At 46.0% G+C, this 11,771-nt stretch overlaps 3 protein-coding genes across 3 annotated transcripts; 1 reads left to right on the forward strand and 2 right to left on the reverse strand.

Annotated features, from left to right (window-relative positions):
• Window positions 1–2,558: 2,558 nt before the first annotated feature.
• F4822DRAFT_385700 (ornithine aminotransferase) lies at window positions 2,559–4,347 on the reverse strand. The gene is made up of 2 exons (XM_051456648.1): window positions 3,537–4,347; window positions 2,559–3,437 (listed from the first exon to the last, which is right to left on the reverse strand). Exons 1-2 carry the CDS (start codon window positions 4,236–4,238, stop codon window positions 3,282–3,284), a joined length of 858 nt encoding a protein of 285 aa, XP_051319530.1. The 5' UTR covers window positions 4,239–4,347; the 3' UTR covers window positions 2,559–3,281.
• A 1,649-nt stretch (window positions 4,348–5,996) lies between these two features.
• F4822DRAFT_385703 (glycosyltransferase family 22 protein) lies at window positions 5,997–8,453 on the forward strand. Its single transcript, XM_051456649.1, has 5 exons — window positions 5,997–6,402; window positions 6,498–6,725; window positions 6,785–6,978; window positions 7,032–7,202; window positions 7,254–8,453. The coding sequence occupies exons 1-5, from the start codon at window positions 6,157–6,159 to the stop codon at window positions 8,305–8,307; spliced, it is 1,893 nt and encodes a 630-aa protein (XP_051319531.1). The 5' UTR covers window positions 5,997–6,156; the 3' UTR covers window positions 8,308–8,453.
• A 114-nt stretch (window positions 8,454–8,567) lies between these two features.
• On the reverse strand, window positions 8,568–11,732 carry F4822DRAFT_385705 (Cullin-domain-containing protein). The gene is made up of 3 exons (XM_051456650.1): window positions 10,846–11,732; window positions 8,878–10,790; window positions 8,568–8,819 (listed from the first exon to the last, which is right to left on the reverse strand). Exons 1-3 carry the CDS (start codon window positions 11,434–11,436, stop codon window positions 8,762–8,764), a joined length of 2,562 nt encoding a protein of 853 aa, XP_051319532.1. The 5' UTR covers window positions 11,437–11,732; the 3' UTR covers window positions 8,568–8,761.
• Window positions 11,733–11,771: the final 39 nt, after the last annotated feature.

Here is an 11,771-nt window from a genome sequence, read left to right on the forward strand (position 1 = left end):
AATAAGACGTCGTACAACCAATGCTAAAAACTTAGTGGATACCAAGTATTACTGCTCGTACCTGTTGGGGGAAGATTAGGACAATCAAGTGTAGCACGATCAAGCACTGTAGAGTACAGTGATACCCTAGGTACATTCACTACATAGTATTCACTGGATGTTTCCCAAGACGCTAGGCACTATGGGCGCTAGACATGGATGGGTGAGTGGATTCAGGACCTAACCCCCATTCCCCTAAGTCCACTATTGTGTGTCCTGATGCACGCTGTTCGTCCAGGTCTCCACAGCGTTGATAGGCCATTATCGTTCATTGATCGGCCCTTGGATTCAGTCATTCCTTTGATTCCTCCGAGTCCCCATCTGGTATCTGGGGAAGGCGGTCTAGCTTGGTATTGTTTGCATCCTTCTTAGGATAAAAGATGTTTCGTCAGGATAATAATAATAAAAAGGGGTGGCATTGATTGTATGGTTTAGTCAGCTCAAAGCGGTGTCGTCCCTATTATCTCTACGCCTCTTTGCTTCTTGTCAGGATGTATTCTTTGTATGCAGATCAGAGCCAAGTCGCAACCAACTATTCGCATTGCATCATTATTTCGACCGCCTATTTTTACTTTCCATTACTGTTCCGATTTCCTTGTCTGCGGTTCAATAGCATTAGAACATACTACCGACTACCGGCATAACGTTAACAATGGAATAGTATCGTACTAGGCAATTCAAACCTGCGTCAAAATCGATATCGATGAGCTTATTTTCCGTTATTCTTTGCAAATACGACTTTGCTGACTGATCGGCGGTGAGGCTCAGCCAGGAATAATGTACCCATTGACACTTATGTATGATGCTTGTCAACACAATCATGAGGTGATCGCCAATGGGAATAAGGGACATATTTTGATCCAAACTAAGAAAAGGAGAAGGGCCTTTGTATCTACGTCTGTGTCCGACTGTATTATGTGTCACTGCGTACCACTTACCACTTGCACTTACCATTCACTGCCTGTTACTACCATCGCTATTACCACTTTTTTACTATAATTGCCGGGAAGGAATACAGTACATGCGTAGGAACATTGGATAGTAGTACCTGCTGCTTACAGACTTGATCACAACGTTTTCCCAATCCGCTGGTCGCTCGTCTCTAAGGTTTGGCGCTTAAAATATGGTTGGACAAAGCAACGTTGTTGGGATAAGGGATAAGGGATAAGGGAAGGACCCTGAAAAAGGCGGCTCGTTTAATCCGCTGCGCTTTCTTTTTTTTCTCTTTTCTTCCTCCCTCTCTTATCTGACTCCCTCCGTAACCGGGACTTGGTCTATCTTTTAATTTATATGTCTAGGTACATTTCTATACTTCTTTTATTTTACCTTGGTCTATATTTCCTTATCATGTCGCGTTGTATTAAGATGTATTATTGCCTACTTGACTCTTGCCGATTCCCGATGCTGACACCGGGATGGGATGAGTTGTCTCTTGTAAGTAGATCTCCCGTCCAATTCGCTAGAGATAGCTCTAGTCTATCTATCCACTACCGAACATACATACATTTAATGTAGGTATGGATCTCGTCTATTTAGAATAAACGAGGTACTAAGTGTAAGTATCTTTTCGCTTTTATCGATTTGCTTAAAGTACACCCGACGCATACAGATAGATAGATACAAGTTTACATACACACATCAAATACACACTCATGCACACCCTGATTCAGATTTCCCCCTTCCCAGGTGAATTAATTTCTATAGCAACTCTTGAATCACCATGCATATAGAAGATCATATGGGAACTTGTTCTTTCGCTTATGTTAGTTTAGGCAGACCGAAGCTACACGTACTCGGCCATTGTGGAACTCGCCTCCCCTGGGCGGTATGCACGTCTTTTGATCCGAGGGCAAATCGGAAACCCAAATGGTGGTCTTCTAGGTTGGCTTTTCTATTGCGTCCACAGTTTGCTTGTTGGTCCGATTTATTATTTTGGAAAATGCTTACCAGGTAGGTAGGTTTTCCAAAACAGGCTTGCCCGTAAGCTCGTAAGCTGGGGTGTTTTTTTGATGCTCACATCAAGGTTCCTGTTCCTGACTTACCCGATCAAAGATAATTCACTGATTGCCGGGAGCTTACTCGGTGAAGCTCTGATCCATTACGAATCCATATAAACTAGCACATTTTCGATATCGATAAACAAGAAGAGCTGTAGTAAGTCGGTAAGTTATGTCTTTACTTACACTATTTGTAGAGACTATGCCGAGCTTTCTTGTCCTGCATTGGTATAGGACAAACCGACAAACCCACAGTGCATATGTATAGTGCATATATCATGTATATATATATGTACGTATGTACCTAAGGTAGGCTGCATCCATCTGCGACCCCCGGGGCCACATGAATTTTGTGAGACACGTTTACTGCATTGAGCTAAGGTAGTAGTACGTGGTTGAGCCGGCCAGGTAGTCAGTCTGCCTAGCCTAGGGAGGTCGGGAGGTAGTGTAGGTAGAGCTAGTTTACGATCAAGAGTCCATTGCGCCAATTACTAGCCGTGGAGAGAGAATCTCTAGGGTTACTTCGTATCAAAGCTGTCCCATTAACAGTAATTGCTATAACTACCAATGCTACCCATTACTACCAGCCAAGCCAAGCAACCGATATCCACAACCCAAGATGCGCATTGCCGCAACACATGGTCCCCGCATTTGCCAGATTGGCGGTTTAGAACCTGGGAAAGACGAAATTAACCATCTTCTAAAGCTATGGGAAGGTATTAGTGTATACATACATCCGTCCTATCCCATCCCATCACATTTCATCCCATTCCATACATAGTCTTTTGGTCATGAGAAGACCCCCTGCAGCTTTCTAGCCCTCTAGAACAGAGTCATACAGGGTCTTATGGAAGCTTTTTTTACGTAGTATTCTGGGTAGATAGAAGAATAACCAACCTTGTCGGTCAAGCATTGAATCTTATAGGTTCAGCAGGGTTGCAGGACACCACCACACCACCCTTGATTTCCGACTTGTTTACTATGTGTGTGAATGTATGTACCGCACGTACCAGGTAAAAAGTAACCTCGCACTTTCTTACCACCCTTTTTCCACTTTGTCCCATAAGTCGCAAATGCTGTGCGCCTTGCCAACAAAACGGTTCATCGAGTCCGTGGTCCCAATTCCCAATGGCCGCCCAATCCCGTTATTTTATTTGATACGAAACTAAGAAAGATTGCAGGGTGTCGATAATGGGGGTGGAGGGAGGAGGGCATGCCGCGGCGAAAGAAATCAAATCAAATCAATTAATTCTCCAGTTCGACGTGGACGTCCTCATGTTTTTTCATCGTTGGTAACTCCTGCAATGCATCACCAATGATGGACATGGCCTTTCGAAGCTGCGCTTCCGAAATGACCAATGGCGGTGCGAATCGGATGATATTCCCATGTGTCGGTTTAGCCTGATCTCCGATGTTAGCTAACTAACTGGCACAACTAGCACTGTGTTGCAGAGGACAAGGGAAATTCGGAAGTCTGTCGTCACAGTGTGTTTTTCTTACCAATAGTCCCTTTTCCTTAAGGAGAACGCATAGGTCCCACGCAGAATGGCCATTCGCCTTTGATTCGTCGATCACGACGGCATTTAGTAGTCCCTTTCCGCGGATGGTCTTGATAATTGGCGACTTAAATGCCGCCAGACCGTCGCGGAAGATGTTACCAAGTTTCTCGGCCTTCTGGGTAAGCTTCTCTTCTTCCATGAGCTCGAGAGCACGTATAGAGACTGCGCAGCCTAGTGGATTTCCGCCGTACGTCGAGCCGTGGGTCCCCGGCTCGACGACAAGCATGATATCTTTACTACTAAGGACGCAGCTGACGGGATACATGCCACCAGAGATAGCTTTTCCCAACGTAATCATGTCTGGCTTGATGCCTGCCCATTCAGAACATAGCATACGTCCTGTGCGACCAATACCCGTCTGAATCTCATCACAGATCAGAAGCACATTGTATTCCTTGCAAAGCGCATGGACCTTGACCAAGTAATCGTCATCGGGAACCACTACTCCTGCCTCTCCCTGAATGGGCTCCACTATGAATGCAGCAGTTTCCTTCCCATGAGCTTTGAACACTTCCTCCAAGTCATCTGCATTGTTGTACCGGATAGGTTTTCCGGTCGAAGGGGAAACAGCACCGATATTAGGCACGTACGGCCCGTAGTTATCTTTGGACTCTGGATCAGTGGATAGAGTCACCGCCGTCATCTGTTTACAGCATTATTAGAATGGACGATCCACCTACTTTACATACCTATATGATACGATCCATTAAAAAAAAAAAAAAAACCTACCGTGCGGCCATGGAAGTTCTCCTCGGCGCCAAAGACCAATGCCTTACCCTGAGGAACGCCCTTGACTTTATAAGCCCATTTTCTTGCAATCTTTATGGCGGTCTCCACAGCCTCGGCGCCGGTGTTCATTGGTAGAACCATGTCGTACCCAAACATTGCTTGCACCTTTTCCGCCCACTTGGGGAACACGTCATTGTGGAAAGCCCTGGAACTCAAGGTCAATCTTCCGGCCTGATCAGTGAGAGCTTTCACCAGCGCTGGATGACAATGACCCTGGTTCACGGCGCTGTATGCGGATAGGAAATCGATGTAATGCTTCCCTTCCGGGTCCCAGACGTCGACGCCCTCTGCGCGAGCGAAGACGACAGGAAGCGGGTGGTAATTGTGGGCGGCGTATTTGTTTTCGGCTTCAATTGCGCCTTGGGTGGAGGAGGAATGGTATCGGGATGACTTCGTCGAACCGTTGCCAAGGCTGGCAGTCGAAACATCGGCGTGAGGGGCCATGGTTGTGTGAGTAAGCTTGCGACGGCGGGGGAGAAGCGATAAGAAAGAAAATTGATGATGATGCGCGGAACAAGTGTTTGTTCCAAGAGGAATTGTTAGATAAGATGTTGACCTATTGCTACAATAGGGTCTGGAACCGAGGTATGAAATCTTTTCTTGTCTTGTCTTGGAAGAAAAGAAAGAAGTTTATTAAAAGAGAAAAAGACAAAACAAAAGCCTTGAAGAGCCGAAGTAGATAAGAGGAAATTCCAAGGCGGGGGCGAAATTGAAGCCGGGGAAGGAGAATTGGTACGTAATATGAAAAGCGTTGGACTGATACTGATAGACACACTAAACCCCTAAGTGCAAGTCGAAGCGGACTCATCCATTCCCGGGCATTGGCAATAATGAGATGATGACAAGATACAAGCTCGGTCGGGCCTGAAGTCAGTTCAAGTTGGTCACATGCGGTGAAGGAATTCTTGTGCGATGCCGAAGCAAAGCGCGCAACAAACAAGGACAAGGAAGATAAAAACCTCTGGATGGATTATCCCTATCTTTCTTCAACTAGTGTGTGTAGTGTGTGTATAGAGAAGAAGGATGGGGAACTAACAATGACGAAGTTATTCCTTATTCGAATAATTTGCAACCCAAGAATATGGAAATGTTGCCCAAATTATGACATCGATTGCCTACCTGACATTACTCTCACACACACCTAAGACCCAAGAACCAAAGAATGTAAAAAAAAAACAAACCCCGGATACCGCTAGTATTGATAAAATATGACACAGGCGGCTGCAGGAAGGGATGTCCGCCGAGCCCGGAGCAGTCACGGTAGCCGAATAATCTTCAATAACAGACCAATCACGGATGGTTCATATCTAGATGACCAATGGTGAAGGAGGAAGCAATTATGTTCGTGGGGGTGGTATCCGACGTTGCTAGGTAGACCCTGCGCTTGGCGGCGAACATAGAAATGAAGTCATGTGAAGTTATTCGACTACTTAGGTATTATCTTATTGAATCATTTTATTATAGAGGCAGCCTTATTTCGCAGCTGTGATCAGCTGCCTAACGATATCGGGATACCCCACATGGGTATGGTTCAACGAATTACCTAAGCTGAGTTACCTAATCATTTTAAAGAGAGTTTGTTCTTGTCTCAATTCGGATAGCTCCGAGAAATCCAAATTTGGCTGGACAAGAGTTGTTAGTTATCTCATACAACAAATTGCCAGGTAGCCTCAACTTATTTTATGTCTATTTATATTCTATACTTTTCAATTTCGCATTGAATTCTCCAATTGAGTCTTGTGAAATGGATATATAAGATATAAAACTCAAATATGGGTTCAGGGAAGAAGTCGAACTCTGGAGCGTCTAATGCGACCATCACACGAAGCTCTTCTAAAACCCATGTAGCTTCGAAAGCCGCCATTAAAGCCCAAGAGGCATTGGCCGTGATATTCGCCTTCCGCCTCATTAATGCGCTTTGCGTTCGTACATTTTTCCAACCAGACGAATATTTCCAGGCTCTCGAACCAGCATGGCGTATGGCATTTGGGGGGAACAGCGGAGCATGGCTCACCTGGGTATGTAGACTATCAGACAACTTTCCTAGCCTATACGACGTTGTTCTATTCAGACTTGGTCTGGTGACTCAGCTTTAGTTAATTTTTCAAAAAAGGAATGGGAACATCAACTCCGCTCTTCAGTTCACCCCGCTGTGTTCGCTTTTGGATACTACGTCGTCCAAAACTTCGGGGGGTCGAATATGGCTCCACAGGTCATGGCCAAATTGCTCCTTGTAGCACCTAAAGTCCTACAGACTGGATTTGCTACCTTGAGCGATTGGTATTCTTGGAGGTTAGCCGAGAAGTTGTACGGCCGAGGGAGTGCTGCTGCCTGGTCTGTTGTGAGTAACTTGACCCCTGGATAGCTGCCTGATGCACAATTACTCATACCTGCGTATAGTTGTTGACGACCTTGCTCAACCCCTGGCAATGGTATACTTCAACGAGGACATTCTCCAATTGCTTCGAGACCACGCTAACAGCTACGGCTCTCTACTATTTTCCTTGGAAGCTTCTCGGTACCGAAGATGATGGAATTGCGGAATCTCAGTATTCCACTATTCCAATTTTCGAAACTTGGAGCCAAATCAACAGGCATGTCTCAAGTCCTAGAATGCGACGTTTTTATACTAACTCGCGATGTATAGTTTCCGCTTGTCTCTGATCTTGGCTGCATTTGCAGTTCTCTTACGACCAACTAATCTTCTAATATGGTTGGCTATAGGCTCTCTTGCTTTGACAAGGCTCACCCTTGGTGGAAAGTCGCCACTTACTAGAACAAACCTCCTTATTGCGTATAGGGAGGTATTCCTATGCGGGTAGGTAAATCTTCTAGCAATTTTCTTGTGGTTTTCTGACAGTAGTCTTAGGTCACTTGTTCTAGGTCTGTCTCTGCTAGCTGACCGTCAATACTATGGAGAATGGACATTCCCTCCTCTCACGTTCCTACAATTCAACGTAGGAAAGGACCTAGCCGCCTTCTACGGCCAAAATGACTGGCACTACTATCTCTCCCAAGGCATAACCTTGTCCTGTACAACCGTAACCCCTTTCGTGCTTCAGGGCCTCTACAAGTCCTTGGATGTAGAGAGGTCAGGTTGGTCGGTTACGACCTCCAACACTTTGAAAGCATTGTCTTTCGTTGTAGCGACCACGATAGCCTCATTATCATTAGTCTCCCACAAAGAAGTCCGCTTCATCACACCCCTTATCCCAGTCTTCCACGTCCTAGCAGCTCCGTACATCACATCCTTTTTTACATCAATAGCAGACGTCACCGCTACCGTCTCAACCCCAAATCTAGGGTGGAAGCGAACACCCTTACTAGCAACGGGGCTCCTCGTAAACGCCATAATAGGTGGTTACCTCTCTTATTTCCATGCCGCGGCTCCTATCCAAGTGATGGACTTTCTACGCTCCGAATTCGAAAGAATCCACCCTAAGCACCTTAGCCTTACCAACACCATAACCGATGACCTGGACTTCGAGCAAGAACTCTTCGCACTCTTCTTAACCCCATGCCACGCCACACCCTGGCGCTCTCACCTCATATACCCCGCGCTCCGCGCACGCGCCCTAACCTGCGAACCACCCATCGACACCGAGCCACACTCGCTACGTCGCCGGGTGTACATGGACGAAACGCGACAATTCTACGTCGACAAAATCGGGTTCTTGCAAGAACTATGGCCACGCGATCGACCTGGTGAGGATATGGCGCGGTTTATCATTGGATACGAAGGTATTAATTCTACGCTACATGAATACTTTGATTGGTCGGGCCCTGGAGCTAGACATAAGATTCAATTGAAGGAGGTCTGGAGCTCGTGGAATGGATTGTTTACGGATGATGATAGGAAGGCGGGACGGTTGGTGGTTTGGGCTACGGAGTTTTATGATAAGGCGTATCCGATAGAACCGTAGATGTGAGATGTGAGCTTGTTGGAGTGTGGGGAGGTGGTGGTTTGGATGGTGGTAATGATGTACCTCATAAAAAAGTACTTAGCTGATGGTTGGAAAAAGTATTCTCATATAATAGCGGAAATGTAGAATTAATTTCTGTCTCATACTTGATCTGCTTAATTGGTGCTTACTATCGTCGAATGCTCATGCCACTTGCGGGGAAAGTAGCCAGACAACAACAATCTACTACCGAATGTAAACTTTCACACATATTCAAGGCATTGATTGAATCGTTCGTTATTTCATTAGTACCATTCGGCATGCTAACTAAATCGATTAGTTAGGGGAGGCTGTACACCCAGTTCGCTAATACTGAACTGGGCCTGCCGTAATAGATTTCTATATAGGCTTTCGTTATCAATTCTCATAACTCCATGTAGTGACTAACAGACCAGGCCGCCATCTGTAACAGAACTTATGCGAGGTACGTGTATGAGCTTCCTTCACGTTCGAGGTAATCCTTTTCGATTAACCTGACTCAATGTTAGCCCAATATTCAGTAGTGCAATTTAGATGCGGGAGGTAACTTACTTCTCGATGTTTTTCTTGATCTCGGCCGGCTCGATAGCACCTCTGCTCTTAGTCTGGTTGATGACTTCGGCGACGAGATTGGAATGCGTCATTGTCTTACGGCTCTTCATTATTCTTACGATAGCGGCCTGGCATTCGAATTGTCTGTCTTGATTAACCCGCTCGTGAGTATCCTGGTTTTCTTCCTTGGTTTCCTTAAGCTGAATTTGATTGACCTTGACGCGATATTTAGGATCCGTAAATGCCTTGTTGACGGTAAAAGTGTCGGTTGGGTTCACATCCTTCCCTTTCGGATGTTTCGTGAGGACACGAACTTTTCCGCATGCGAGAGATTGTAGAGTACGATTCAGATCCTTTCCGCTCAAACCCGTGTTCTCTGAGATGTTTTGATAAGTGAGGAACCCGTCTGGCTTACCCTCAATTTCGTTGAATAGAGTCAACACGACGGCTTGAAAAGCACTGACGAGTAACTCCTTCGACCCTTTATTGAAGCGTGCCTTAACTACACAGTGGCCAAGGGAATGTTTCCATGTAAGGCGTCTTCCAGTGTGTTTGTTGATATAGTACCCTTCGAATAGTTCGATTTGACTCGCAACATCGCTGGGGAGTGTGAGCTGTGTATCTGGATATGACGGCCATGCTGCAGCAGACAAGATGTTGACGCTGAGATCCAAGTTACTCCTTGCATGTCCATTTCCCTCGCGCCAAGCTTTGTACGAAGCCATCTCATCACGAGCGATCTGTTGATCCTTAAACATTTGCTCTAGGTTGTGAGTAAAGTTAGAACCACACTCGTTCTTCAACTTCGCCAACATGCTTCTCTCCGCATCCGCGCTGGCACTACGACCCATGAGAAGACGTCGCGCTAGGTCTTGCTTGTAAAATGCCTCAAAGACATCCTTCCCTTCTATGAAGCGGAATAACTCGAGAGCTTGGTCAAGTTGTCGATCCAACTCGGCATCCTCATCACCGGTACTTGTTTGTCCACTTTTCTCGGCATCGACACGGTCTTTGACATCGGACAGCAGCGACTTTGGCAGAGTTTTTAGACCTCCTCTGAGAAGTAAGTCGATATATCGAGCAATCATCTCGCCAACCTTGGAAGTACCCGAGTTCCATGCGATCAATATCTTCCGGTCATTGATGAAGCTTGAAAATGCTTGCCGCATGCTATACGTAAACTCGTCATCCTTTTTGAAGGCATCTCGAATCATGAGATCCAATGATCTCCTTAATTCAAGTAATCTGACCACCATCTCGTCACCCCTGGCTGTGTCTTTCACAATTGCCGAGCCCGCTTGTATGATGTATTCTTCCCACGGTAGCTTTAAGCTCTTTTGTATGCCTGATAGTCGTAAGAGGTCATACAAGGCTTTCATAGATTCCACAGCATTCTCATCTAGGAGCTTGCTGATGCTGTCACTGTCGAGTAGCTTGTCGGAATAGTTATCGATAAGTAATTGATGTGCATTTTCCATCAATTGTCTCTTAGTAGTGCTATCAAAATTATAGGCGTTGCAACGATAGTCTTCCCGCGCAAGTAACTTCTCACAACTGGAAATGTAGGACTTCAAGGAGGCGCTGCTCTGTTCCTCGGCGAATTCTATGAAGTAACTGTTAGACTCTTCTATGAATATTGGTTCGAACGATCGGGCGGCCCTTCCGTATATGCTCAGGATCTTGATCATTGAAATAGAGTCACGTAACAAAGCTGGGTCAAATCGGGGATCTCCTTTTCGATCGTAGTCCACTAGATCGCACATGCCACCGAAGGTCCTATCACCTGAGTTAGAGCTCGTAGCGAAAACCGTTCTCCTAAACAGTGACAGCGCCATATCGTTAATCTGGGCAAGTTCCTTGTTACCAAGAAGAAACGATCGGTCGAGATAACTAAACACTGAGCGAATCGTAATCTAAGATTGCACGTCAGCCTCCGAGGGTTTGCGGCAACAATATAGATATAGTTACCGACTGGGTATTCCAAATAACCCAATGTTTGTGGACACTCCTCAGCATATCAACATCCGATGGCCCAGCTTCGGCGACTATGGACTTATGAAGGTTATTCTTTAAGTAATTGTCACATCGTTCCCGCAAAATTTCATAAAGCTCCCTAGATGAGCCATGCCTGCAGAGATCCTCGACGCCACGATAAAGTCTCTCGAGAGGTTGACGGGGTTGCTTCTGCTCGAATATAGCCTGGAGGGCGTCTAGTAGTTCTTTCTTTGTGGCATCGTAATATTTCTCGAGGTCGTTGGCTCGAGAGGTAGTTCGAAGGTTCTTGATGACAAGCTTCTTTGCGCCCTTATGTGGTTGGAATGCAGTAGGGGGCCTCGTCAAGTCGACGATCTCGGGTCGTTTGCTGAAGGCTTTGCTCATTCTCGTGGTACTCTGGTCGATCAGATTATTCAACTTAGGACGTTTTTGATCGTGGCCGGATAATCGGACGTCAGATGGCTGTCGAGAATGGGCACCAGTAGCACCAGCGGGTTTACGTTTCGACGGGGCCGCAGATGAAGGGGACTGTCCGTCGAATGGCGAGCTTCCCGGCGAAGGCATGGACCCGTAAGAGGGCCTGCAACTACGTGAATAGTCACACAGGCCTGAATTGGAGGGAGGGGTGGCAGATCATCAAATCCCCAAGGATAACGTGGTAGTAGCTTGCGATCGCCGAACAAATAACGATGTCGAATGAAGGATGAGTATCCGCAATGGAAGATTAAAACAAGAGTATACTGATTGATGCTATCGTCTTATCGCAGACGGGAGCTTGCATTAATTACCTAATGGTACGTGTCGTGGTGTATGATCTCTATGAGATACTATTAATTGAGCTAAGCTTGTAAGAGTAAAAGTTGGGTGGATGGTGATGTAGAAGTGAACGCGTCGGGGTT

This window comes from Hypoxylon trugodes (assembly GCF_022578975.1).
Source record: "Hypoxylon trugodes strain CBS 135444 unplaced genomic scaffold F4822scaffold_1, whole genome shotgun sequence".
NCBI classification, from domain to species: Eukaryota; Fungi; Ascomycota; class Sordariomycetes; order Xylariales; family Hypoxylaceae; genus Hypoxylon; species Hypoxylon trugodes.

What these genes read in the sequence shown, in the direction of transcription:
- F4822DRAFT_385700 (XM_051456648.1), bottom strand. Translation starts at nt 4,238, where the DNA reads ATGACGGCGGTGACTCTATCCACTGATCCAGAGTCCAAAGATAACTAC. An exon ending in TTAAGGAAAAGGGACTATTG is followed by an intron (nt 3,438 to 3,536) that starts GTAAGAAAAACA and finishes ATCGGAGATCAG; the next exon opens with GCTAAACCGACACATGGGAA.
- F4822DRAFT_385703 (XM_051456649.1), top strand. Translation starts at nt 6,157, where the DNA reads ATGGGTTCAGGGAAGAAGTCGAACTCTGGAGCGTCTAATGCGACCATC. An exon ending in GCGGAGCATGGCTCACCTGG is followed by an intron (nt 6,403 to 6,497) that starts GTATGTAGACTA and finishes TTTTCAAAAAAG; the next exon opens with GAATGGGAACATCAACTCCG. An exon ending in AGGGAGGTATTCCTATGCGG is followed by an intron (nt 7,203 to 7,253) that starts GTAGGTAAATCT and finishes CAGTAGTCTTAG; the next exon opens with GTCACTTGTTCTAGGTCTGT.
- F4822DRAFT_385705 (XM_051456650.1), bottom strand. Translation starts at nt 11,436, where the DNA reads ATGCCTTCGCCGGGAAGCTCGCCATTCGACGGACAGTCCCCTTCATCT. An exon ending in TTATTTGGAATACCCAGTCG is followed by an intron (nt 10,791 to 10,845) that starts GTAACTATATCT and finishes GTGCAATCTTAG; the next exon opens with ATTACGATTCGCTCAGTGTT. An exon ending in ATCAAGAAAAACATCGAGAA is followed by an intron (nt 8,820 to 8,877) that starts GTAAGTTACCTC and finishes ACATTGAGTCAG; the next exon opens with GTTAATCGAAAAGGATTACC.